The following is a 27904-nucleotide window of genomic DNA, read 5'->3' on the forward strand; positions in this document are numbered from 1 at the left end:
AGAACAGCTGCTTAATGCTTTTGCGCAATCACCTTATACCAAGGTTTACAAACATTACTTAAATCTCCGACATACCTCCCAAACAATCATGGCTCTCCAAAATTCTTTTGGTGCACACAGCACCCCTTGGGCCTCTCGAGCCCTGAAATACACTATTCCCCATCCTCAAAAGTGAAGCAGCGCAGGAAGAAATTTAACTCTAACTTGTTCACAGACCACCAAAACAAATGTGGGCTTCCGTACTTCCTTCTTTACAATTAAGTACCGATACATTATATTTGGTTGTGAGGAAGACGTTGGGGTTCACACACCCCGGACTGAGGCAAATTGGACACCTTACCGTTTCGACGATGATACCACATCCCTCCAGGAATTAAAGACAGGCTTCTCCCTTTCGCAGGACGCGTACCGTGACCCGGAAGAAGAAACCCCGGGAGGGGGCGGACCAGAGGTGACGAGCGACCAATCCGCAACGAAGGATCGAGGTCACGGACGGCAGAAAAGCGGGATTGTGACCAGCGAAGGTGTGTCAGCCCGGAAGAGGAATCCAGAAGCAGGAGACTCGGACTATGGGAAGGACGCCAAGACTCCACGAGACGCCGCCGAGAACACAGAGGACGGGACCGCTGAAGAGGAAGACCACGAGGCTCCTGAAACCTGGTCGGCAAGACTGGTGGATCCCGGAGGACGCACAAGCCGCCACAACTCAGGAGAGTTGTGGCCTGTAGCGGTACGTGGCGGAACAAAGGTGGGAGGGTGGGAACAAGTATAGAGGGAGAGGGAAGCCGCAGCAGAAACGTTCTGTTTATGATTGTTTCTCCACTTCAGTTTTGACTCTTTTGTCTCTAGGCCCTGGGACTTACTCCCTCTCTTAGCCCTGAAAGTGCCCTCCCAGACGTCAGGGTAGATAATGCATGATCTGTGCCGTGAAAAGAAACCCGACAGAGAGAAACAGTGACCAGTTAATAGTTATTCCTTTTTTTTTTATTTAAAAGAAAGACCACCAATTGTGTGTAGCCCCACGTATAGACTGGGTGTGGTGACGGTAGATTAAAGTGTCACAACGAGACATTGACCGCCTCTCATTTGTTTTCTTTTTCGAGAGTACCCCGGGACCACATCCTCCACCAGGGCCCAACATCTGAACCTTAACGAAGAACCACCTCGAAGGACGTTCAGGAAGTTCCCTGTACCAGAAGAATCCCTATTTGAACTGTTTCAAGACCATCCTCTGCTCAACCCCTTCTTCCTTTCGCAACCCGAAAAATAAAAACCCCAATATTCACCCTATTCAGCCTCCTCGCTTCTGTTTCCGACCGTCCCTCCGACATTGGTATACTCGCAGATGGGCAGAGTGCAATATGCTGTTTATTACTAGTGTTGGATGGTGGGGAGGACCAAAAGCTCCCTAAAGGTGAGGCCTTGCAGAAGTCATGGTGTCCCTCCCCTCGTTCAACAAGGGCAATATATGGCACACAATTATGATGTATTGTTGTATATAAATGTGATTTCATCTTGCACTGTAGTAATAAGTCTATGAAGGCAAGCTCTGAAAAACCAGAATTATGGGGACACCTATTGTCACAGGCCTGGCCTGGCCATATTACATGGTTGAGCCTTCTTATTGAATGTTTGTCAGCGGTTTCAAAGCGCGGATGTCACAGAAAAGAGATTTAACTGTGAATTATTTGCCACACGTAACAATGCTGAATTCATTTGCAGGATATTTAGCTTTCCTAAACAAATAAAAACGTTAAGACAATATTTCATCACTTTCACAATAGCAGTTCTGCTGTTAGAACAATTATCAACACACCTGACAAGCTTACCGCTGCAGGCCCTGCCTTTATTCGAGCATCTACCAATGTATCCTCCTCAGGGAGTGAAAATACACATTATAAATGCACCGCACAAGCAGCAAAAAGGTACACTGTCCCCTATTGCACTTTATTTTCTTTCTTTATATATGTCTTGTTAAACCTACTCAATGGTGTCAATGTACAACAAAGAAAAACACAATTTAGAATGCACGTTTTTAATGTTCTTACAATGTGCTTGGCATTTAAAATTGGACTTATAATAATATACATTTTTGAATAAAGCACTTTTTAAATGTTAGCCCATTATTCCCAGCCAAAACACACATTTCTCAATTCATTGAGAGATATACGCCCAGTCTCCATCAAGCAATGCATACTAAAATGATGGCGCTGAATTGCTCTAAATCCTTCTAAAGAGTACTTAAATCAATTAATAAATCGTGTAATATAAAAAAAATACATAACAAGTAACATGTAAACATGTGTAATATGGTCCTATATTCTCATCTAGGGGTCAGGCGACATTATAAACTAAGAAACCTTTGTCCTTGTAAATGTCACCAGAATCCCTTGATTGCAATGTAGGCCAATAATGCACAGTTACCTGTTATGTGACACACCAATATGTGCAGTTCTGATGCATTTATGTGCTGCATTTGGGCTGTTTTGTGTACTCAATTTGTATTGTGTCTATTAATGAAATTGAATTAAAAAAGGTTTTAACAAAAATAAATTAAAAAAACACGCATAGTGACCCTACATAAACGATTTTATAGGTTTCCTAATTAATTAGAAGCTTATTGAGAAACGGCATAGGAACTAATTGTATACGCAAAATTCCTGTGACAAAAAAAATAATCAAACATTTATGAAGCTCAATAATTATTAAACAAGTCAGATTTTAAATACTCAACAAAATAAAAAAATGAATTCCTTGATTTATCTAAATTAATTAATTGAGCCATTTCATTAAAACACGAAATGGCAGAATTGAGCACCCACGTTTTAGCAACTAGCAGGAACATTATCCGAGTGCTGCATTCAAGTCACCTTTGTTCGCATATATCACATTCATTCTCCTTCATCGTGCAAACTTGAGCAGAACTTAAATCTTTGGCATCGGTAAAATCTTGCTACAACTTGACCAAAATGCTTGCCATTTGAAACTTTTGTTGGGCTGAATGCTTAGACAAAGTTTGGACCAATTTAACTTTGAGAGCACTTCTCTATAATGCACAAATGATACAATTTTGCTGAGCTTTTGAGTAGAATTCTTGAAGCTAAAAATCAACACATTACTTGTCTGTAAAAACTGGTTTGAGGCCCGAAACGTACACCCATGCTGTGTGCTACCCTGCCATCTAGTGGTGAGTATGCAAAATGCAGCTTGTTTTTCTCTCTAAGCATATGGTTTGGTTTTGAACATACATGGAACGACTTGTGATTTTGCTTCTTGAAAACTACAATGCTTCACGATAAAGATTCCACCTGAGATTACGTTATCTTTTCTCCATCTGCAGGTAGGTTTCTGAGTACTTGTGTGTGAATATTTTTGCCTGTACAGCTTTCCTGTTAATGGGGAGGATAGCATGTGAATCTACAACACGAAAAGAAGCAGGTCGGTTGTTAGAGGTAACAGTTGCAGATCACAGGCTGCCCATAAAGCGTGAAGCAGCACCCCCCGCTTCTAAACCGGTGAGTAAAATTGTAGAGGACACAGCGAAGACACTCTTGAAAACTGTTTCTCACACTTGTGCTTCTTTTCAAGGCCATTCTATTTGTCCTCACAACAGAGACAACTTAAAAGCATTATAGGCTCCCGGGCAAAGCAGTGCACTGGGCCCTGTCTACACAACCACTCACAGGAATGTAAATTATCGATAAAAAATAAACATATTAAATTCTGGTCTGTGCATAGATTAGCATGGGGCCCCTATGCTCGTGGGGCCCCTGGGCAACTGCCCAGCATGCGCATGCATTAAGACGGCACTGCTTCACAGTGGAGCTTAGAGGAAATAGCAAGAGTAGCTGTCTTTTATGAATGTGTGTAAGAGGTTCATGTGGGATTTTTTAAATGTTTGGTAAAGAAATATTCTCCATTAATGTCTAACATCCATGCCGGGATATTACCTAAGGCAACTAGTGTTGAGTGCACGTATTGCACAGTCAGACAGCAGATGCATGGACTCCATGTTTGGCAGGGCGTCCTGAGAGGCTAGTCAGTGCCAGCAGTTCAGTGGTTGCGGTCACTATGAGAGGTGCCAGCAGTTCAGTGGTTGCAGTCACCCGGAGGGGTGCTCCACAACTTGTGGGGAGCAACGGTGGCAAAGTAAACTAGTTGTGCTGCCGAGTCTCACATCAGACGAAGGATATCCAACATAGGTTTCTTCTTTGTGTACATTGTTTACGCTATGATTTGGAAGAATGGGAAGTGCCAAAGCCTTATGAAGTGCTCATTCCAAGACAGCAGTGCAAAATGCTATATATATATACATATATATTTATATATACATACATACATACACACAGATATATATATATATAGATAGATAGATATATCTATATCTATATATACAGATATATATATACATATATATATACACATTCACTCACACAAGTCTATCCACTTACAGACATGACTTCTCTATCTCACGTATGACAGACCATTTGCGGCATATTTTACCTTTATTGTTTACTTTTGTATTGAAAGAAAACTACGGGGAGTCGTAACTGGGTCATCAGTTAGTGTATTGTACCTGATGTATGTGGTAAATGTACATGTACCCACCAAAGGCATTTTGTCTGCATTCTGAGTTATTTCTGAACCACTCCAATATACCGTATATGTTTAGCTCCTCCTGAGTCCTTCTTCACTTTTCACCATGCAATGTAAAAAAAAGGCACCTGAGTGGTGGTTGTATTACATGTGATCAGTGATCAAGGCTGCTGGGCAGCCGAAACGCATTGTGTAATTTAACAGTTTTCGGGAACAATTTGGGTTTGAGTGTACTGTACCCCAAGAGCGTGCCTACTGGAACTTTTGGTACGCTGAAGACAGCTGCTATGCTCTGCCAGCATGCGCGCCACTTCTCTTGGGTCCACATGTTCCCGAAAGTTTCATCACCCATTTGCTTCTTTTGTTTGTCTTTGATTTTTGTTCCTTGAAGTTAGAATTCCCTTTAGATTTTTTTTTCTGGAGGGCACCTGCTTGGTCTTTTCAATTCATATTCCATCCCCTGATGTTAGGTAGGTGTCTTGCTCATCTTCGTCTGCATAAATCTTCAATCAACAGCTACAAGATTCCCAGTGAGGTTTTTGCCCCTGTGGCATTTTCCGCTTGTCTAGGACCCTCTACAGGAGACACTTGACATTTTTCAATGTACTATTAAATGCAGGGTGGCACCTTGGCTACTGGTGGAAGTTGCAATTGAAACTTGATAGACCTTCATGACGTGTAGTCCTTGACAGATTGCCTTAGTTGTTCTTTTTAACACTTCCAATGTTCATGTAGTGACCCCTACAAGTGCATTATTTTACCGCTTTCGCCTCCTAATTAAATGTCTTCATTGAATTCCATTTAAGTGCCATGAAGGCTTTTAACACTCAAACAGATTTGTTGTGATCTCTCTATAAGCATATTTTAAAGACCATGTGATGGTTGAAGTATGCAGAATTTGTGTTCCCAGAGGACAGAATCAATACATTTCTAAGTGTGTTGTTGTCTTTCCCAGCATTTGTGCTGATCTCCAGCATCCCTTTGTCAAGTCTCTCACTCAGTTCATACTTCCTGGAAAGGGCATAGAATTCAGCTTTGAAGTTGATGAAGGAAAAATAATCTAAGGTAGAGCCTGGTTCTCAAGTCATGCCATGCACATTTGAGAATGAAACAAAATCTTCAAATGAAAAAAGTTGCATTATTCGAAACCCAACACATAATGGCCAAAAATGGATAGCATGTGATTTAAAACACATGCTGCATAAAATAATGTTTCACTAGAAAATGTTCCTGCTCACACCTTCTACAGCTGCCACAGCAGCTGTGAAAAAGAGCTGTTGGTAGCCTAATGGTACCTGTAGATGATCATGATGCATTGTTACTAGGACAAAATTACCTATCAAAAATGGAGCTTCTTTGGTCCGTACTGTAAATCTGAAGTATTGTAGTGCAATGTCAACTAAGAACACTTAAAGGCACCATATAGTGTCCATAGCAATTCAGTCATTTACGGAACTGACACTTTCACTTGGAGTGGGAAGCTTGCAAGCACCCACTCAATTCACTGCTGCACAAAACAGCACGAGTGCTCTTCTTTCCAGTGACGTTTGAGATGAGATTTTGCAATATTTGTGCAATACAGCATTTCCTGCATCCATCTGGGTTGAACTGTAAGTCCTCTTTTTTAATGTCATATACAAGCTGCAGTTTCCTCTTCATTCGAATAATTTCCTGAATCTCTGCTACTTTGTTTAGAGTGCTTGTTTTCAAGACGGTGACCAGTTTTTGCACCTTCTGCAGGATTAATAATCTCCACTACACAACATGTCTCTTTAGGCTCCTCTGTGTATCCTGGGAATGCATTGTTCTTATGGTGGTCCTCCAAGCACTGCAAGCAAATGAAGTGAAAACATTAATTCATAGCTGCAGTGTTCATAAATGAAAATTCAAATACACATTTGTACAAAGGAAACTGGGAAAACCTACTGGCACCACGCATTCCCAGCATTTGTGAACAATCAACATGCATTTGTTGAACTAGAGAGCATCCCTACTCTTGGAGAAAGCCAATTTGACTTGTCTTGTTTTGGGTCATAAATGTTTACATTTTGTCTGCAGTAGCTTCTCCCACCATTGTAAAGTGCATTCACTTAGGGTATTGGGGATTCTCTTTAACTGTGGGTGATCATGAACATCAATGCTATGTTCTGAATCGAATGGAGGGGCACAGGCTAATGCTACAGAAAGGGAGGATCAGGTGAGGAGCAGATACACACTTGTAGAAGGGCTTAATGCCAGCATGTCACATTACCAACACTGGTTTCCATTGTGGAACACAAGGCATTTCATGCTTTTCTTGCATCTAAACAGTTAGTGAATCACACTGTAATGGGAGACAGGGGGAATTTTTTTCAAGTAGGTCAGTAACAGCACTTCCACCCACAATCCCTAAAAAAACACGGCATTCTTGCCCACCCAGGATGCAAAGAGATGGCACCAAGTTTTGGTCTAGTCCTTGGGGTAAACTGTTTCCAGTGAGAAGTGCCCCACCTCAATAAAAAAAAAAAAAAAAACAGCACGGCCTCCATGTACACTTTTCATTCGTTGAGCAGCCTCCTCAAAGGTCACAGGTCACCACATTTGAATGCCGCTATATCAAATGACATGGGCCCAAAACTGGGAACATTGGGCCACAAAAAGCTGAAAAGGTGCAGGTTCAAGATAGCATTGAGTTCTTTATTCTTTTTTTTTTTAAATGATATTTTATTAGTCACAGTCACATAAAAAAGACGCAAAAAAAAAGCATTTTTAAATTACATTAAGTACAATTACAATAAATAAGTGAATACAGATGGATATATACAAAAGAATTAACATATCAGGTAATAACCAAATCAAGTTTCAGCAATAGTTTCAAAAGAGAGAGAAGAATATTTTTTTAATCCCACTGTAGACTGGACCAAAGCCGACCAAATTTGACCATAGACCTCAGGCCCCTTGCTTTTGACAATGCCAATTCCATTTTGTAGACCCCCCTCAGTAACAACCAAAATTCGTTAATAGTGGGGCTAGATTTTTCTATCCATACTCTGGCAATAGTCAGCCGAGCACAAGCCATAAAAATTGACACAAACGAATTTGAAACATTGCCTGTATCCAATAATAACCCCAATAATATTTCCTTCTCTGATAGTTCCGTTGTTTTACCAGTTAGCTTGCTCAATTCCTGGGCAATCCTACACCAAAAATCAACAAGCTTGGGACATGTAATGAACATATGCGGTAAATCTACAGCAAATTCATTGCATTTGGGACAATAAGATTTAATAGAATTGCTTGATGTAGACCATTTAGAGATCACTTTTGGGGTATAATACAGCATAAATACAATGCGGTGCTGTTGTAGTTTTAAATTGATTGAGGTGACAGAAGAATTGATTCTAACCAGTGAATCTGAAACCTCATCAGAAGTCACCTCTATACCAAACATGTTATTTAATTTAATTGTAACCTGAAACAAATCATCTTCAGATTCATCCCTAAAGCAGCCGTAAGCTCTCCCTATAAGACCACGATTACCATTCTTGAAAATTACACGAAGAACTTCTGTTGTAGGAGGGAGAGCCAACAATCCTTTACCTTGCATAAAGAAGTTTCTAATTTGTAAATATTTAAAAAAGGAATTATGCGCAAGCCCATATTCCGTTAGTAACAACTGAAATGACCTGAAACCTTTTTCATCATAAAGCTGTCCCAACATTGTAATCCCCTGTTGCTGCCAGACTTGCGTGGCTGAATCCGAAAAGATGTTGGGATTATCCCAGAGATAAGTAAATTCATGCAAATCTGGGAGATTAAACTTTTTACAAATATCCTGCCAAATGTGAAAAGTTTGTCGGATAGTCTTAAATCGGACTCTTTTATAATAGTTGGGATCAGACACAAACTGAAGCAAGAAGCCCGTGTTTGGGCCAGTTGCCAACTGATAGGATAGCCAAGGTTTTCTCACATCCGGTCCCTTAATTAAGGATTGAATTCGACTAATGAAGGCAGCCCAAAAATACGTTCTAAAGTCTGGTAGTTTAAAGCCTCCCTGCTTAAAGGATAGCTTGATATATCTGAGCGCCCGTCTTGCTCTCCGATAGTTCCAAATAAAACTACCAACGGCACTGTCAAAGCGCTTAAAAAAAGAGATCAGGATCCTTAAAGGGATGGCGCGGAAGAGGTAAAGAAATTTAGGCAGTATGTTCATCTTTATTATATTACACCTCCCAACAATTGTCAGCGGGAGCTTTTGCCACCTACGTGAATCATTATTAACCTTTTTCAGAAGGGGTGTGTAATTTAAGTCAAAGATATCTTCAGTATGGGCACTAAGACAAACCCCCAGATACCTGGCCGAAGTTGTAATACCTAGTGTAAATGAGGCATATGGCAACGTAAAATTTAAGATAGACTGTGTATTATTCAGATTCAATTTGTAACCAGAGAAAGACCCAAACCGCTGTGCTTCTTGAGTTAGTTCGGGAATAGTTTCTACTGGGTTTGTGGTGAAAACAGCAATATCATCAGCGTATGCGGTAACTTTAAAAAAAGTACCATTGAGAACAACTGGTGATATACGCTTATTGTGGATTAAATGTTTAATAAAAGGCTCAATATATAATGCAAATAATAAAGGTGAAAGCGGACACCCTTGCCGTGTTCCGCGGGAAATACTAAACACAGATGAAACAAGACCGCTATTCTTGATCGTAGTGGTAGGTTTATAATAAAGTTTCTGAATAGCCGAGATAAACCTCCGACCGAGGCCGAAAGAGCCCATCGTGCGCCACAAGGGGCCCCAGGCCACACGGTCGAAGGCCTTCTCGGCATCCAACATGATCATCCCGATCTGTTGATTCAGCTGGTTTGCAACGTCAAATGCGACTATTGCCGTGTTAATATGTGCAGTAGTATCCCTACCAGGAATAAAGCTGTGTTGTACCTCAGACATTAAGTGATGCATCAAAGGGGCAAGGCGAGATGCTAAAAGTTTAGAGAATATTTTAGCGTCTGAATTAATTAAAGAAATAGGTCTATAAGAACCAAGATTATCAGGCGGTTTATCTTTTTTAAGAAATACAACAATATTAGTCTTATTCCAGGAAGGGGGGGTGGGAGTCCCCACCCATAAGTATCCCATTAATCAAAGTTAGCAGAATTGGAGCTAAAAGGTCCCTAAATACTTTATAAAATTCGAGTGGTAAAGTATCTTCCCCAACTGCTTTACCTGCGGGCAGCGCCCCAATTGCAAGATTGAGCTCTGCAAAATCAGCGTTTCTCTCTAGACTTAAGATCTGGGATGAATCCAATGCGGGCAGATCACTCTCCTGTATATAGGCAATAGCTAGCTGTGTAGCTGTCTGTGTATTAGGGCTTATTTCCTCTCTATACAATTCAGTGTAGAACAAGCAAAATTGTTCCACAATCTCCTGCGGTTTTAAGAAAATGTTGCCATTAAGCCCCATAACTTTTTTTATATAAACCTTAGCTTTTTGATCTGCTAGCTGGTGTGCCAGTACCCGTCCAACCCGTTCGCCGTACTCGTACTGCCGTGTTTTAACCTTAATAAAGTCAGTGCCCACTTTATCTTTAAGCCTTCTACCAAGCTTTGCTCTCAAATCCAAAACCTGTAAATATATTTGATGTTCCTCGCCATTTTTTAGAATAATAGATTGGGCGTGTTGCTGTTCTAGCTCCATATATTTCCTGTGATCACTATCCATTAGATTAAAATGAGTCCGATTCTGTTTAACTATATATTGTAATGTAGACCCCCTTACATACGCCTTCAGGCAGTCCCACACAGTTGCCAGAGATGTAGAGTGCAGGTTGTTAGCAAGGTATTCCTTAAGGGCATCTTGCATAAATACTATATAGTCAGGGTTATTGAGCAGGTGTTTTGGAAATGAAAAGTCTCTAATCTTAACACCCTCGACCTTGCCCAGCTCTAAAGTAAGCATTATAGGGTTATGATCCGAGGTGATCTTGGGACATACAGCCATACTAGCATTCTCCAACAGCTTGTATTTAACAAATATCATGTCTATCCGCGAATAATGTTTATGCGGATATGAAAAATAGGTAAAGCCTGGCTGTATAGAATATAGCACTCTCCAAGCATCCTCTAATTGGTGTATGTAAAGCAGGTCTTGAATTGCTGACCTCACTCGACTCATTCTACTCCTAATTTTAGTGTTTGTAGTGTCAACTTTCTTATCCATTATACACTTTAAATCGCCCATCACCACCAGGTCCCCAGACCAGTCTAATAATTCCGAGCTGAGAAGAGTAAAAATATCAGGAGAATCATTGTTCGGGCCATATATTGTACAAATTGTCATTTTATGATTTAAAAACAGATATCTGAGCTATAGCCCATCTCCCATTAGGATCGGCCAGGGTCCGTAAAATTTTAAATGGAGAATACTTGGCTTTCATTAATGCTACCCCACGAATAGACACTGCCTGTGATGTACAGATAATTAAGTCATAGCCAAGATGTTTGAAATAGTTTCTGTCTTTATAAGCCACGTGTGTTTCCACGAGGCCAATTATATCTTGTTTGAAAACCTTCAACTCTTCAGCAACCAGTCTTCTTTTATTGGCTTGGTTCAGTCCACATACATTCCAACTCATAATTTTAAGTGTGCTACTTGTCATAGAATATATTCATCTTAATTCCACAATTACTAAATCCAACTGTAAACAAACTGACATAATGAATTTGCAACCAAACTTTAATTATTTTTCTTAGTGTACTGTGGCTATTTAACTCCCCCTTCTCCCTACCCACCCCACTCAGATAAAACTTCCACCCCGTGTCTAAGGAAAGGAATCGACCCTTACACTAAGCTGTCCTCAATGACAGCAAGAAGAGAACACCAAGCGCCCTCCTCCCGCCTGCGACCCCCCCAATCCCGCCAACCCCCCAGTCAGACCAAAAACAACAGACATGCATCGTCAAGGAAAAATGAGAAAACCAAAAAAATATATCTCAGGCCGTTGCTACAGATTGCCAGTTATGAGAGCTTTTTTTGCCTCCTGCTCCGTAAAAAAAAATGAGTATGGCCATCTTTAATAACTTTCAGACGAGCAGGCTCTTGTAATATGACCTGAGAACAAATGGCTTTAAGGGGGTCCACAAGTTGGCGTAAAAGCCAGCGCCTATCCATAGTTGGTTTTGAAAGATCAGAGCGTACAAATATTGAGAGAGGGCCCACTTTAACAGGCACTGTTGGACGAGCCTTCAAAAATATGGCCTGCCGTAGCAAAAAATTACCCCAAAAAACTAGGATAGGCCTAGCAAAATTTCTTTTAGATTGAGTATCTCGTGAAAGAAAAAGTGGCAGCCTGTGTGCTCTTTGGATTTGAGTATCCATGTCCCAGTCCTCTAAATCTGGAAATGCTTTTTGGAACAGACCGACAATGAATGTTCGTGGATCATTCCCTTCGCTGCCTTCCAGAATTCCAAAAACTCTCAGGTTCATACGCCTCTGGCGATTCTCAAGGTCTTCCAGCTTTAATTGGACACTAGTCAGCTGTGACTCGTGTATGCTAACCTGTTTCATAGTTAGAGAGTTTTCCTCCTCCACAACGGCCACCCTACCTTGAAGAGCGGAAACTTCTGCAGTTAAGTGAGATACTTTACTAATAACTTCGGCCAATGATTTTTTAATTTGAAAGTTATCAGCCCTAACTTGTTGGTAGTGTTGCTGGGCTTCAGATCTTTGAGTCTTAAGTGCTAGCATAATCCTAGATAGGGATGGTTCCTCATCAGAGGTTCTATCCTGAGGACATTCCTCGAGAAGTTTCTCTGTTGCAGCTTCGGCTTCGACACACAAGTCTCGGTGCAAGGTCTGAGATTCGTCCTGAAGACTATCCTGAAGGCTGTCCACTGTTGCCAAACTATCCGAGAGTGGTCCCACTGACTCCGTTGCAGACATAATCTTTGATATAACAGAGATAGGGCCAGCTAGACTAACTGAGGCGTGAGCCGTTTGATCTTTTAGAGTCGGGGTGGTTTTGGTTATGGTAGAGAGAGGGGCAGGAATTCCTGAGCTAGATAGCCTTGAGACAATTGATCTGACTTCCCCCTTTGTGGATACCCATTTCCGAAGGGGGCTCAGCTCCAAACTTGGTTTTGTGTTGCTAGCTGTCCTTTCAACCGATCAAGTGTCTCTGATAAATGGGCCTTAGTATTAGCCCCACTCGCACCCCCCGTCCTCTGCCGCCTTTTCCCGATCTACATGGTTTGTGGTGTTTCCCTTTCTGAATCCTCCAGCTCTCAGTAGTAGAGTTAGTAATACCACGGCCTGTCTCTTCAATAACCATACATAGATTAGGGCTAGGGGGCAGCTTTGGCTGTCTTGTGGAGCACTCATTAATCTTCTTCATTCCAATAGTGGGTCTACCACCGAACCCGGTTAGGGCCTTGTCACATGGGGACCCCGGACTCACAAGACTAGGGCCGGGGTCAGAGCCAAGCTGGGCGAGATCGGCACTAGACTGTTCCGGTGAACAAGACGAGCCTCCACAGTTTACTTTAGAGGGGGATGGTGCTATGTATTCTCGACTGATAACTTGAACTTGGACTTCATTGAGTGGCTCCTTAGATTGGATCTGAAGGGCTGTGACATCCAGAGCAGAGGTTTCCTTACAAAGAGCGGGGTGGTCATTACATCCATTGGCATTAACATTAACATTCTCCTCAAACGGAATAAGTGTTTCAACTAGCTCCCCCATTTCACCCCAGCCCTCATTCACTGCAGCATTAAGTACGTCAGCCATTTGGTTAGTAGGAGCGATTGGATCCGACTCGCAGGAGCGCAGCAGCGCGGACACCTTGCCAGATCGAAGCAGCTTTAGCATAGGCTTCCCCAACTGTGGGTTATGAGTTACAGACCCCCCTTGTGCCCCATTGAAATTACTGTTGCACGTCACTTCTAATGCACCCCCAGGACTTGAATGAGCTGACCTGACCGCTTCCGCCGCTCCCGCTCCTCCTGCCGGGTCGGTTTGAGCCATTAATGTCTTCGTTGACAGCCCCGCCCGTCCTCGGCGGGTTGCTCGTGGAGGCGCCACTGCTGACCACTGCCAGCACCCAACTCCTGAACTGCCAGGCGAGCCCCTGTGACAGGCAGAACCCTCCTCACAGCCACGCACACCTCCGTCAGAGAAAACGAAGGTTCGTCGAGGAGAAAGCGTCAGGAGAGCCTTTCGTGGCGTCCCAAATGCGAACCAGTTTGCTGTGCGGATCCCAGATACCGCGCAGCTGATCTCGGTTATCCGACACATGGGCGGCGGCAGCGGTCAGCGGTAAGCGGCTGGGACATCCAAAGAGCGATATCAATGCTACAAGAAGTCCGTTCGTTTGCAATTCTTTTTTTAAAGTAACTCTCCCTGTTCTTCTGTCAGCTCATCGGTCTGATAGCGGAGGCAAGCGGGATCGGGAACCAGCGGGTAGTGGCCATCAGCCGGGAGTGGGCGGAGGTGCTCTCAAGGGCGGAAACATCCCGCCATCTTCCTTCCTCTGAGTTCTTTATTCTTATTAGCCACACCAAAGAAAAGAAGGAGTAAAAGTCTTTACTCATCTGATAAGAGAAACAAAAATCTAAAGGTTTTCTATTTCCCACAACAGCAGTTCCAAAAGGGGATGACGAAATGATGGAAAGCGGGACAAAAACTGCTCATCAAGGGAAAGAACACACAGCTTATGATATTCACGTAGGCCACTAGCCAAAGCCATCTGGTGATTTATGCTCTTTCATCACCAGGGCCAGCGACTCAATCAGGCTGTCAGTAATCCTCTATAGATGTATGGATTACATCATTTGAAAACCCAGGGGGGCAGTCATGACATTCTTATCGGTAATCACAGAAATGAAAGAAAGACGTCATATGACAATGATCTGGGATAGGGAGTCCTCTGGCTTACAGAAAATTGTTGTAAGGGTATGTAAAAGCATGGAAAAGATTGATGTCCTCCACAATCAATAGGAAACAAAAACCATACTGAGCACGCTGAGTGAGAAAAGAGGAATAAACCCATGTTTGTCACTATAATTCTGACCTCAGGGCCCATTCCGCTTGAGACTGTGTCTGAGTGATCACAGGAGGATCTCAACATACACAAAGCAATACAATTTGCACATGTCAACCTGTTCTCTTACATTTTGTGGCTAGCTAGTCTTTTCTGTTTCGTTCTCCTTACTTTTCCATATGTGCTAATGCTAAGGCATGAATGCATGAGATGCCTGTGATATAAGACTTTATTTTATTCATTTTATTATAGGAATTTCACGAAAACAAGCAAATTATAATACCCAGTCGAGAGAATTATTGAAATTGTTACAGGGATAGCTGCAAAACATAATCAGTCTAGAGTGTGCCATTGAAAGACCATACATTGATACATATTAGCAATATTATAGCCTTATAGCCCACCGTAGCGGGCTATACCGGCTATTAAAGACCCGCTGCAGTGTTAAAGGCCCGAGCCGAAGGCAAGGGACTTTAACAAAGCAGCGGGACTTTAATAGCTGGTATAGCCCTGCTACGAAGGGCTATACGGCTATTAGAACATTCTGCCACTAGAGGGCAGTATGTTCTAACAAATAAAACAAAGCCTTCAGGGAGCGCGAGGGGATTCAAATCCCCTCAGGCTCACTGAAGCCTTTGTTCACAGCCAGAGCTGTGAACATAGAAACATTGGAATGTTGGAGCTCCGGGCTTATACCAGCCATTATATGCCCGGAGCACTCCATTGTTTTCAATGGAGCTTCCAACATTCCAATTTTCTAAATCTCCATAGATGACGTAGTGTCAACCCAAGATACCAATAACCAATTAACAACATAAGAAAATGGCCCCCTCAAGAACCTCGCTTCAAGAACCCCGCTTCATGGACAAAAGGTACGTACATCTGAAATGAGTGGACACACCACAATTGTTCTACTATAATGTGATAAACTGTCATTGGATGTTCTTCCTCTTGAATTTCTTGATCATGGCTGAGATATTCGTAACAGAGTCACAGACATACCGTCCTCTGCACAGAGAGAGAGGTGATGAGGCATCTGAAGGCACAAGGTCTGGCAGCAAAGGGTACCACGGCAATTGCAAAGTGAATTGCGGATGGGGACAACCCTGCCTTAGTCCTCTGGCTATCTGTAGAGGATTTGATAGTAACGAATAGTTTCTTACCTGTCGGTGTAGTTTTGCAGCTTGAAGATCTTTCTGGATTCACTATACTGTGCATTATTCCGCGATCTGGTGGTTGGGTCCGGATTCGTAGTCTTTCTTTTGTTTTTTTTGTTTTTTTGTAGCCCAGGTGGGCGTCGACGTCCCACCATTTGGTGTACCTCTCGTGACGTCGGCGTGCTTCCTGCGGAAGTCCCACCTTTGGGGCGCCATCTTCGGGTCCTTTTTTCCCTAGGCGTTAAGTATCTTCCTTTATATCTCCTCTCAGTTTTATCCTGTTATTTCAGTCTTTGTCCTTCCACCCTTTTTTCTCCTGCCTCATCTTCCTGGCGGAATTGGGTGGGTTCGTTAGTGAATCCAGAAAGATCTTCAAGCTGCAAAACTACACCGACAGGTAAGAAACTATTCGTTTTGCAGCGTGAATCTTTCTGGATTCACTATGCTGTGCATAGATTTTGTAGCGGTTTGTTATCCCTGTGGCAGCTGGGTGGAAGATGAGCGTTGTTCGTTGAATATATGTTCATCTGTATATCCACGCAGTAGTGCTTGGTGAACGTGTGCACCGAAGCCCATGTTGCCGCCAGGCATATGTCTTGAATGGGTGTATTTGCCAGAAAGGCAATTGTTGCTCCCTTCTTCCTTGTGGAGTGGGCCCGTGGCCCCTCGGATAGTTCTTGCCCCACCTGTTTGTGGCAGAATTGTATTGTTAGCGCAATCCATCGTGCGATGGTGCTTTTTGTCACTGGTCTACCCAGGAAGCTCGTTGCGAAGGACACAAAAAACTGTTTGATTTTCCTGTGTTCTTTTGTCAGATGTAGTGCATCACCGCCCTTTTAGCGGCTAGAGTGTGCAGTGCCCTTTCTGCGCTTGTTGCTGGGTCCTGAAAGAAACCTGGTATTTGAATTGTTTGATTTAAATGGAATGCTGACACCACCTTTGGCATGAAGAGTGGGTCCGTTCTCATTACGACCCTGTCCTTGTGTATCTGGATGTAGGGCTCTTGCAGCGTTAGCGCTTGCAACTCGCTTACTCTGCGCAGTGAGGTTACTGCCACCAGAAAGGCTGTCTTCATTGTCAGCATTTGGAGGGAGGCCTTGTGCATGGGCTCATAGGGCGCTTTCATAAGTTCCGTCAGGACTATGTTGAGGTTCCATGCCGGAGGCGGCATCCTCTTTGGTGGCGCTATTCTTTTCGCCCCTTCCAGGAATCTCTTTACTACCCGTGACGTAAAGAAGCTTCCTCCTGTCTCACCTCGTGTATAAGCTACGATCGCCGCTAGGTGTACCCTCAGTGACGATGAGCGAAGTTTCGCCTTTAGAAGGTGTGTGAGGTATCTAAGCACCGTTGATTCCTTTGTCATTTTTCCTTGCAGTTTATTTTTGCTGCACCACATTGTGAACCTTTTCCCATTTTCCCCATAACATTTCCGTGTTGTTGGTCTCCTTGCCTCCCGCAGCACTCGCATAGTGCTTGGAGGTAGTTTAAGGTGTGCGAACTCTATGTCTTCAGGAGCCAAGCTGCCAGTCCGAGGCTCTCTGGCTCTGGTTGTAGAACCTCTCCGTTCTGCATGGAGAGCAAGTCCTTTCTTTTTGCGAATTTGTGTGGAGGTCCCTGTGCCATTTCCGCTATTTGTGAGTACCATGTCTGTCTCGCCCACTGTGGTGCCACCAGGATCATTGTCATGTTGCTGGTCTTGCACTTGTTGAGTACCCTGTGCATCAGTGGTATTGGTGGAAAAGCGTATGCAAATGTCCTTGACCAACTTATCCATAGGGCATTCCCCTGGGATTGTTTTTCTGGTTGTCTGGAAGCGAAGTTTCGGCATTTTGCATTCAGGCGTGTTGCAAACAGGTCTATTGTCGGTGTACCCCACCTTTTGAATAGCCTTTGCGTTTCCTGTCCATTGAGCTCCTACTCGTGGGATGCCGAGGTCTGCCTGCTGAGCCAATCGGCTTCCACATTCTCTTTCCCTGGTAGGTGTATCGCCAGCAGGTCTATTTTGAGTGGGATGGCCCATCTCCAAATCTCTTGTGCCAGAGTTGAAAGAGGGAATGATTGTGTTCCTCCCTGCTTGTTGATATAGAACATTGTGGTAGTATTGTCCGTCTGTATCAACACCTTTTGGTTGTATAGCTGCCTCTGGAAGGCCTTCAGCGCTAGCAGTACGGTCTTCAATTCCAGGTAGTTGATGTGTCTGATCGCATCTGCTGGAGTCCACAGACCCCTCACTCTGAGCTTGTTCATGTGCGCCCCCCATCCTATCTGGGATGCGTCTGTGGTAATGGTCACAGTTGGGCTTGGTGGTGTCAAGGGCTTTCCTACAGTTATGTTCTCCCTGTTCCACCATGCTATCTCCTCTTGCACTGCGTGCGTACTAGATCCTCCCAACTTCCGTTCGCTTGTGACCATTGTTGTTGCAGCCATTCCTGGAACGGTCTCATGTGAAGCCGTACATTGGGGACTAGGTGAATGCATGACGCCATCATGCCCATGATCTTGCTCGCTGTTCTCACTGTCAGAGCTCGTCCCTTCTGGTAGAGACGCGTCTCCTTCAGCAGGGCTATCGTTCTTCTGTCGCTGGGCATGACTGTTTTGTCTAAGGTGTTGATCTGCGCTCCCAGGAAGATCTTCACCTGTTCTGGTTCCATTGATGACTTTCCCGAGTGTATCGAGAACCCCAGGCTTGTTAGTGTTCTTGTCACCCGCTCTGCGTGTTCCTCAAACTTGTCGCGAGTACTTGCTTTGATCAGCCAGTCATCTAGGTAAGGATACACATGAATCCCTTCTCTCCTTAGGTACGCTGCTACTGCTGCAAGGCATTTCGTGAAAACCCTTGGTGCGGACTTTAGACCGAATGCCAGGGTTGTGAATTGGTAATGGTCCTGGTTGATGTTGAACCTTAACAGGTTCTTGTGGCGCCTGTTCATCGGGATGTGCAGGTAGGCATATTTGAGATCCACGGTGGACATGTAGTCTCCGCTTTGTATTTGAGGTAGCACTTCTTGTAGCGATGTCATTTTGAATGTTTGTGTATTTATGAATTTGTTTAGGAATCGTAGATCCAGGATGGGTCTTAGTGTTTCGTCCACCTTTGGGACCAGGAAGTAGTTTGAGTACACTCCCTTGTTCCTTTCTCTGCATGGCACTGGTTCTATGGCCTCCTTTTGGAGTAGTTGTTGTGCCTCTTCCCTGAGTTGAGCAAGCTCTTGACCAGAGCGTTGTCTTCTCTTTGGTTTCCTGTTTGGAGGCCTTTTCTCCAACTCTATGCAGTATCCGTGCTGTATGACGTTAAGTATCCATTTGTCTGTGATTATTTTTTGCCATTGTTGAAGGTAAAGTCCCAGTCTTCCGCCTACCAGTGTCGTATGCTCGTAGGCGCTTGTTTCGTGTACCCCCCTCACTGTGTTCATTTTGCGCTTCACCCCTCAGGGTATACTGGGAGTGAGCGTCTCCTTGCGTGCAAAGTCACTTAGAAGAGGGTTGGTCTCCCCCTCTTCTTCTTTGGCCACGTCCGTTTCCCCTCCCGCGAAAGGACTGGCCTCGAGGTTGGTACTGCCAGTTCTGCTTCTGCTGTCCTTGTTGGCTGTGACTGTCACCCTGCTGTCCTTGCTGGAATGCTTGGTGTGACGTTCCCTGTTGGTTACCTCCCCTTCCGTAGGGTCTCCGAGCTGGGGGGCCTCTTCTCATCCCTCTGAACTGCAGGGCCCCCATGGACCTTGCCGTCTCATTTTCCTTCTTCAGTTGGGAGAGCTTCTCGTCCACCGGTGCCCCGAACAGCGTTTCACCGTTGAACGGGGTGTTCAGCATGTTGTTCTGGACCTCTTGTTTGAATCCAGAAATTCTCAGCCAGGCCTGCCTCCTTTCAGTGATCCCAATGGCCATTAGTCTGCTCGAAGTCTCAGCCCCGTCCAATGCAGTCTTAATGCATGAGTTGGCGATATTCTTCCCCTCCTCCACTAGATGGGAAGCCCTTTGTCGGTACTCTTCTGGGAGATGCTTGACTAGTTCCCCCATCTCATCCCAATGCTGGTACTGGTGCCTGTTCAGTAACGCATTAGAGTTTGCCATGCGCCAGTGCATTGCGGCGTTTCTTTCAACCTTCCTTCCAGTGAGGTCCATCCTTCTGCTCTCCTTATCAGGAGGTGGTCCCGAGGTCGCCGGCACATTGGCTCTTCTCCTGGCCGTCGAAGCAATGATGGAGTCGGCAGTGACCGATCCCTTGATGTAAGGAGGATCCTGCGAGGAGTGCTTGTACTTCTTTTCCGTTCTGGGCGTGATGGACCGGCATGTTGCTGGGTCCTTAAACGCCTCCTTCCCTTGGTTCATCACGCTTTGGAGCATGGGGAGGAACTGGCTCCTCGTCTGGATGGGGTGCAGAGTCTCGAGTAGGAAATCAACTTTCGGCTTTTCCTCGTCTAATTTCACTCCAAAAGCCACTGCAGCGCTCTTGACGACCATGTTGTATGCTCCGATGTCGTCTGGTGGCGAAGGCCTCGAAGGATAAGTCTCCACGGGCTCTTCGGGATTTTCGGTGTCGATGTCCTGCCATTCCAGCTCCTGAGTCGTCGACGGCGCCGAGCCGTAGAACGACTGCTGATCCTCTTCTTCATCTTCTCCCTCATAGTAGGGGCCTTCTTCCTCCTCTTCCGGATCCTTCGACAGCTCATCGGCGTCGAATTCTTCCTGTTCCTCGATCTCGACGACCTCCGTCGGTGGGATCGTTGGGATCTTGAATTTCTTCATTTTTTCATCAAACTCCTTCTTCCTCTGAAGGATGCTCTCCATCTCCGCCTCGAGCCTTCTCTTTTTCTTCTCCATTTCGGAGACTTGTTCGGCGTCGACCGTAGGTCTCTTCGACGGAGCTTGCGTCGAACCGGCCTTGTCTTTCGTCGCCGAGCGCCCCACCTCGTGGGCCTGCTTCGATGAACTCTGTCTTTCGGCGGCCTTCGGCACCTGGGAATCCTTCTAGAAGGATCCGCTGGGTCTTCTGTCCTTGGATCCACTCGCGGTCGTCGAGCTTTTCGGTGCCGGTGTTCCTTTTGAGGACTTTGACTCTGTTTTTCGAGAGTCACTTTCAGATTTTCGGGGCCCTTTCGGGGGTTTCGCCCTCGACGTGTCTCTTACCTTGTCAGGCGTTTTCTTATCGGTCTCTGCGACCGTGAAGACATCAGGTCCCTCGGCGATGTTGTCCTCATCGTCGGTGGAGAGGCCCAGATCGTACAGCGACGGGGCCTTACCCTTGCCTTCCATGTTGAAATTGGCTCTCCTCTGTCTATCTCTCACCCGGAGAGTCTTCGGCGTGAATGTGGAACAGGCGTTGCAGTCCTTGCTCTCGTGGTCGATCGGCAGGCAAAGGTTGCACACCGGATATTGCTCCTTCTGCGCGTACTTGTGGTGGCAGTTAGGACAGAATTTAAATGGCGTCTTGTCCATTGCGCTCAGAGTCCCTGAATGCGCATTTTCCTGTGGGCGCCGAAGAATTTCGAGGATCTCCTCCTTCTTCGCCGTCCCGGCTGTAATTCCTTCCTCTCTGTAGTCTTTTGTAAATTCTCCTTCGATGAAACTCGCGTATTTACCTTCTTCCTTCGTTTAAAACTCTGGAGCTTCTCGATGACGATCCAGACCCAACGGCGGAAAAAAGAATCTGAAGATGGCGCCCCAAAGGTGGGACTTCCGCAGGAAGCACGCCGACGTCACGAGAGGTACACCAAATGGTGGGACGTCGACGCCCACCTGGGCTACAAAAAAAAAACAAAAACAAAAGAAAGACTACGAATCCGGACCCAACCACGAGATCGCGGAATAATGCACAGCATAGTGAATCCAGAAAGATTCACGCTGCAAAACCCATTTTGACGAATCCGTGCTGCAGACTGAGTAAAGCCAATACCTTTCAATATCATGAAAAGTATCTCCATAGTTAGAAGTCAAATACCTTAGTGGCATCAAGAAGCACTGCCACAGCATTAATTTGGGGATCACACATGTTTAGTAATGCAAAAATGGTGCGGAGGCTGTGAGAAGTGGCGCGCCTGGGCATAACGCCTAATTGATCAGATTGGTTTAACTTATTAAGTAGAGGAAGTATTCTATAATCCAGATGTTTGGCCAAAATTTAGTTGGTAATATTAGTCAGTGATAGCAGACAGAAGGAGTCGCATCACTCAGGCGGGTTACCTGGCCTGAGGATCGTCATTATTAAAGCCTCATGTAGTGAGGAAGGAAGATTTCCAGTTTCCCTGGACTCATCGTACTCATCCAGGAGATAGGGCACTAGGATATGGGAATTTTCCTTGTAGTATTGAGGGGGCAGCCCATCCACCACAGGGGCCTTTCTCTCGGCAAGCTTAGAATAGTTAGGATGATTCCTTCAGTGGATGCTGGCACATCTAATTATTGGTGGTTGGGATTATCAAGTCCCACCTGTTCCATCATGCTGAGGAAGGAATTCATATCCTCTCTTGTTGGGCCAGAATTGGACTGAGGTAGATCAAAAGACAATGGCGACTCATCATTGGAGCAAATCTGAATAAAGTCTGAACTAGTTCATGGATGTCACAGAAAATTAGCCAGAGTATTCCTTGGCCTGCCTAACTTGCTATAGAGCCTGAGTTTTTCATACCTGACTAGGTAGTTTACTTCACTTTCAGCTGCCTCCTTTTAGTATTCAAGTTTAATATTGAATTCCCTCAGTGCCTGAGTTTATACGGAGGTGCAGTGATCTTGTTAAAAAGGAATGGACTTCTTCTTCAGGTTTACTAAGTTGACCTCTAAGTTCTTTAGGATACCAAACTGTTTGGTCATGCATGTTCCACGAATCACCACCATAAAGGATTCCTACAGTGTGCTTGAACTATCCACAAATTGGGAACGGAGTGAAAAATATTCCTGAATGTCTGTATTTATTTCCGCACTAATGTGCAGTCATGTAAAGCAGCCTCCAGGAGACTTTATGCAATGAAGGCAATTTTTTAAAGAACTGGGGAAAGGTGGGAAAGACGTCTGGGAGTATGTTTGATCAGTGTGGTCCATGATCCAACATCTCTAGATACCAACCAGTAGTCTATCCTGGACCATGTATTTTGCACAGATGTGATACAAGTACCCTCTCTGGAGTAAGGGTGCTTGGTGAACCAGATATCAATTATACTATTATCAGACATGATCACATGCAATTTCTGGGCAACCAGAGTGTGATGGCTGTGTGTCATACTGGATCTGTCACACAAAGGATCAAGGACCACATTGAAGAAATGTCCCCACATGGGTGCCTGTGGATTGTGTTGTGCACTTTTCAGTCAAACCTCTCAAAAGAGACCAGGGCTGGCTAAATTAGGCCTGTATATACAGACAATGATGGCCGTTGTACCCAGTAAGATGCCATGCAGGATCATATATTGACCTTCCCAGTCTCATACTACCTGTTGAGGATGCACTAGGGTACTCTTTCTGATTACAATTACAACACCTCTGCCTTATGCAGAGATGAATGCTTTGCAGCGTAGAGGTCAATCGGTCAGAAAGATGGGTTTTCTTTTGTAGGAGACCAATATCAATGTTGTGCCTGTTTAGATAAGTTAACACTTGGCAAGATTTGCGTGAACATTCTCTCCCACAGGTGACCAAGATGTAGGGCTCACATCCCACTCGAGACTGAGTGGGCGGCCAAGGAATGCAGGGGGTGTAAAGTGCTACCATGGATCCATGACTGCAAACATCACTGAAGTATATTGGCAACCTCTAGGCCTGTGTGGAAACTGCTATACAAATAGCAGTTTCCACAAGGGCCTAGAGGTTGAGAGCTGGGTCTAGAAGACTCTGGGACACTCATTCCGTACCAGAAAACATGAATATTATGCTCAATCTATTGCAGTCTAGGTAAAACTGATTGTATGGAGCAAACATAACTGTGCTATCAGCAGTGACAGTATCTACAATGAAAGTGAGATTCGTTTATCAGTCAGCATTACTGGGGAGATAGGAGGCACTATCGGCCCCTCCCTTTCTGACTTCTGTAAGGTGCGATGTCCCTGCTACAAAATCTGGTGGACTGCTTGGAATCAGAGAGTATGCACAGCCTTTTGATGCGCAGTTTCAAGGGTACAGTAGGGTATACTCCATCACTGCCTGGTGCAGTTTCCTCTTGACTGGAACTCCGTACTTGCTGGCTGTCCCACAAGGTTAAAGTCTGTTTACACTGATATCTTATAACCATCATATGTGAGGTTTTGGCATTTCCTGAGGCACAAGTCTGTGCCACAGTCTTTGAAGTTCATCTACTGGCTGAATATGTTCCCAGAGGGGGACGGTCCAAGAGATCTGTGCACACATTCTATAGAGAACATGGAGGTGACTGCAAACTTCTCAAATATACTCTCCAACACCTTCTCTACATAACCATCTATTCTGCCAATAGATTTCAGGAGCCCCAGTTTGTGCAGGTTGTTGCTGGGAAAGCAAGCCTCCAGGTCTTCATTTTAGCTTGGATTACCTCTAGGACATTTTCTTATATGCAGGAGCTTCTCGCTGCATCCATTGGCATTGTCTTCTGCATCTGACACTCGCCATTTCAGGTGATCTATGCAGTCCTTATGTTTATCAATCCGTTCCTTCATCCAGTCGATTCTGTCAATAAGTTCTATTGGTGTGCCCATGCCCGGCTGGAGCATGGTGTCATCAAGTTGTATGTCCTGGCCCACGGACCTTGTTGAGCATCAGCTCCCAAAACCAGCTTGGACTGTCTGTGGTCTTTTTTGCCCTTGTTTAGTAATGGTTCTGCTTGTTTGCCTATGGCAGTGTTCCCTCACTGTAAGTTCAGGGCATCTGCTGACTCCAGAGGAGACTGAATAGGTCATGGGTAACATTCGAGTGGCACAGAGCGGGCATTCTCACAGTAGAACTGGCTGATGCTCCCCGGTGGGATAATAAGTGCGATAACAGTTTATATCAATGTCTAGATGGCCAGTATTCTCAGCCGTACATGCGCCAAAGTCAGCCCGGGGCTACTATGGCTCCCACAGTTGGGCCTCGCCCCAGTGGATGAGATCCCCCAAATGGGTATTTTGCCTCACCCCATTAATAGCAACTGTAGAAAGGAGGCCATGTGACACCAATCTACCTGCCAGCATCTCATCACGTTGCTGAGTCAGTAACACAGTTGGGAGCTGGTCATCTCTGTATGCCTCAGTTTCATTTCACTACCCTCCAATGTATGCCACAAAACGGGAACAAGGAAGTGCAAAAAAAGAGGTGTAAAGATCCCACTGCTGTGCTGCGGCTAGGTGCAGCCCTAAATCAAACCACTCCCCTACCAGGGCCACCAACCTGAAGCAGGTCAGGATCTCACACCAGGTGCCGAGAATCAGGCACAACCAGCACACCTCTCAGTAATATAATCCCTACACAGCCGTTAGCCAACGATGCACAGTTGTGGACAGGTTGAGTGCCGTGGTTCTCACATTGTTGGAAACGCCCACTCCCACACTAGAAGGGGTGGTGGTGGACTCCCCGAACACACTGTGGTAGCTTGGCTCGAGTGGTCAGGAAACAGGCGCAGTGCTAAGCATACAATATACCCATACAATAACCATGCGTGCATCCGTTCCAAAAACGACTCTACACCGTAAAAATTATGAAAATATTCTTTCTTTATCTTTTTCTCTTAGTTGCTGATTGGAAAAATAAATAGGTCAATCACAATATACAAGTTTCAATTAGTGCAGGTCAAATAAATATTGGCTGTTTGATGAAATAAATAGGGGTGATCATAAATAACAGGGCATAAATACAAGTGCAATATATACAGACAATTAAATACTTTGAGGCAATAAATACTGTACCAATAAATATTGTACACCATCAAGTCCTGTGGACCTATAAATATAGTGCAGCAATAAATAGGTAAAAATTCAATAAATACAGTACCCCCAATAAATAATTAAAAGTATACAGCAACACTCATGTAATCAGATGACACTTCAATTCTTAAGGGCTGATTTGGCCCAGGCACAGCTTGTAGGGTTGTGGAAGGCTTGAGGGGGGCTACTCCCTGGCTGGGACAAGGCTGAGGCCTAAGCTGAGGTAGATCAAAGGGGGGAATACCAGTGCCCTGGCTTTCTCTCTCCACACAACCTCTCTAGGTTAGTCCCAGTTCACCCCTTGCACAGTCAGGTTGGTTTCAGCACCTCCCTAGCCCCTTAGAGGTCTCCACAGGGCCTTAGGCGCCCTCTACTCCACTTACTGCCCTTTTTCTGATGTTCCGACGCCGCTGGAGTCGTGTCGACGCCGTGAGGCGGTTCCGGTTCGGTCTCGGCGGCCTCGGCACAATGTCAGTTCTTTGACGACGCCGGTAGGCGGTTCCGGTCCGATGTCGGTGGCCTCGGTTCGATCTCGACCTCCGATTCGACGGCGTCGGGCAGTCTCTTCACGATGTCGACTTCGGGCGGCTCCGGTCCGATGGCGCTCTCGGCTCCGATGACGTCAGCCGGCCTGGCCTCGATGTCAACTTCCGGCGACTCCGGGGTGCGATCCTCACCCCCGACCTCCGGTGCTCCTCCACACAGGTTCCGGGCGACTCCGGAGTGCGATCCTCACTCCCGACCTCCGGTGCTCCTCTACCTCGGTCTCCGACGACTCCGGAGGGCGGACTTCACTCCTCCGATGACGCCGCTCGCTCGACCTCGGTTCACTTCCTCCTCGACCTCTGGTATTCCTCACGACCTCCGTCGGCGCCCTCTCACGACCTCAGGCGGCTCCGGGTACGACGTCTGCTACTTCAGTCAGCGCCGCTTCTCCACCTCGGGCTCCAGGTCTTCAGGCTACTCGACGCCCGACTCCAGGGAAACCAGTTCTCAGGTCAGAATCTTGCTGTTTTCTTGGTTCTAAGGCCTGTTCCTGCTGTCCAGGTCCTTAGGATAAGTTTCTTCTGTCTTCTTCCCACACAGGGCTATAGGCTGGGATCCATCAGTAGGGACAAGTATCAAGGGTGGGTTTATGGACCCCACTCCAGGCACAAGTTTCCACCCCTGCTGCTTCACTCCTTCCTCCTTCACTGTTGTGCTCCTCTCTCTTCACCAGTCAGGTGCCAACTGCCAGCTCCAACTGCCAACACTCTGTCTTAACCTCCCAACATTCTAAACCGCCTCCAACTGTCACAGAGTTCTGGAATGTTCTGGAAGGTGCTGGTAGGTTCCAGTGGATGCTGGTGATGTCACAGGTGGCCTCCATTTTGTGCTCCAGGCCCTCAGACAGAAGTTTCAGGGTTAGCTAAAATGGCTCCCTGAATCTGTAGCAACACGAAAAAGTCTGGTGGTTCCCAAAAAGGAAAAATTCAAACAGGGTTTGAGGCAAAAGTGGGACAAAATAAATAATGATGAGGAGGGACCACCCAAAGGGCTGACAGGTCTAACACGCGTCCCCCCCAGCTGAAAGTGGGGAGAGCTACCCAACCCCTTGGGAGTTCTCATCACTAAGGCGGAAATACCTTGAGAGACCGTCTGCATTGGCGTGGTCCACTCCAGGCCGATGTTCCACCTGAAAGTCCATCCCCTGTAGGGAAATAGACCACCTCAACAACTTGGGATTCTCCCCCTTCATCTGCATCAGCCAGCGAAGGGGTCTGTGGTCGGTCTGAACCAGGAAGTGCGAGCCAAACAGGTATGGCCGCAACTTCTTCAGAGCCCATACCACTGCAAAGGCTTCACGCTCTATTGCACTCCACTTCAGTTCCCTGGGAAGTAGTCTCCTGGATAGGAAGACCACGGGTTGATCCAGGCCCTCTTCGTTGAGTTGCGATAACACTGCCCCAATGCCATGTTCTGATGCATCTGTCTGGACAATGAACTTCCTGGAAAAGTCTGGGGCCCTTAAGACCGGGGCCTCGCACATGGCTTTCTTCAATCTCTCAAAGGCTTGCTGACAAGCCTCCGTCCAGACTACCCGTCGAGGTTGTTTCTTGGACGTGAGCTCCGTGAGGGGGGCTACGATGGTACCGTACCCCTTCACGAAGCGGCGGTAATATCCCGTGAGGCCCAAAAATGCTCGGACCTCAGTCTGTGTCTTGGGGGGTTCCCAGGCCATGATGGCCTCGATCTTCGCCTGGAGGGGTTGCACCGCTCCCCTACCC

The 27904-nt window shown here is 45.6% G+C and overlaps 1 protein-coding gene across 1 annotated transcript in view; it reads right to left on the reverse strand.

Annotated features, from left to right (window-relative positions):
• Positions 1-4486: 4486 nt before the first annotated feature.
• Positions 4487-27904, reverse strand: part of IFNAR1 (interferon alpha and beta receptor subunit 1) — a 229840-nt gene continuing 206422 nt past the window's right edge. Inside the window, exon 11 of the mRNA XM_085621378.1 lies at positions 4487-6424. Within this exon, the coding sequence (XP_085477504.1) occupies positions 6227-6424 (198 nt within the window). The 3' untranslated portion in view covers positions 4487-6226. The remainder of the gene's footprint in view (positions 6425-27904) is intronic.

Source organism: Triturus cristatus, chromosome 8, assembly GCF_964204655.1.
Source record: "Triturus cristatus chromosome 8, aTriCri1.1, whole genome shotgun sequence".
Taxonomy (NCBI): Eukaryota; Metazoa; Chordata; class Amphibia; order Caudata; family Salamandridae; genus Triturus; species Triturus cristatus.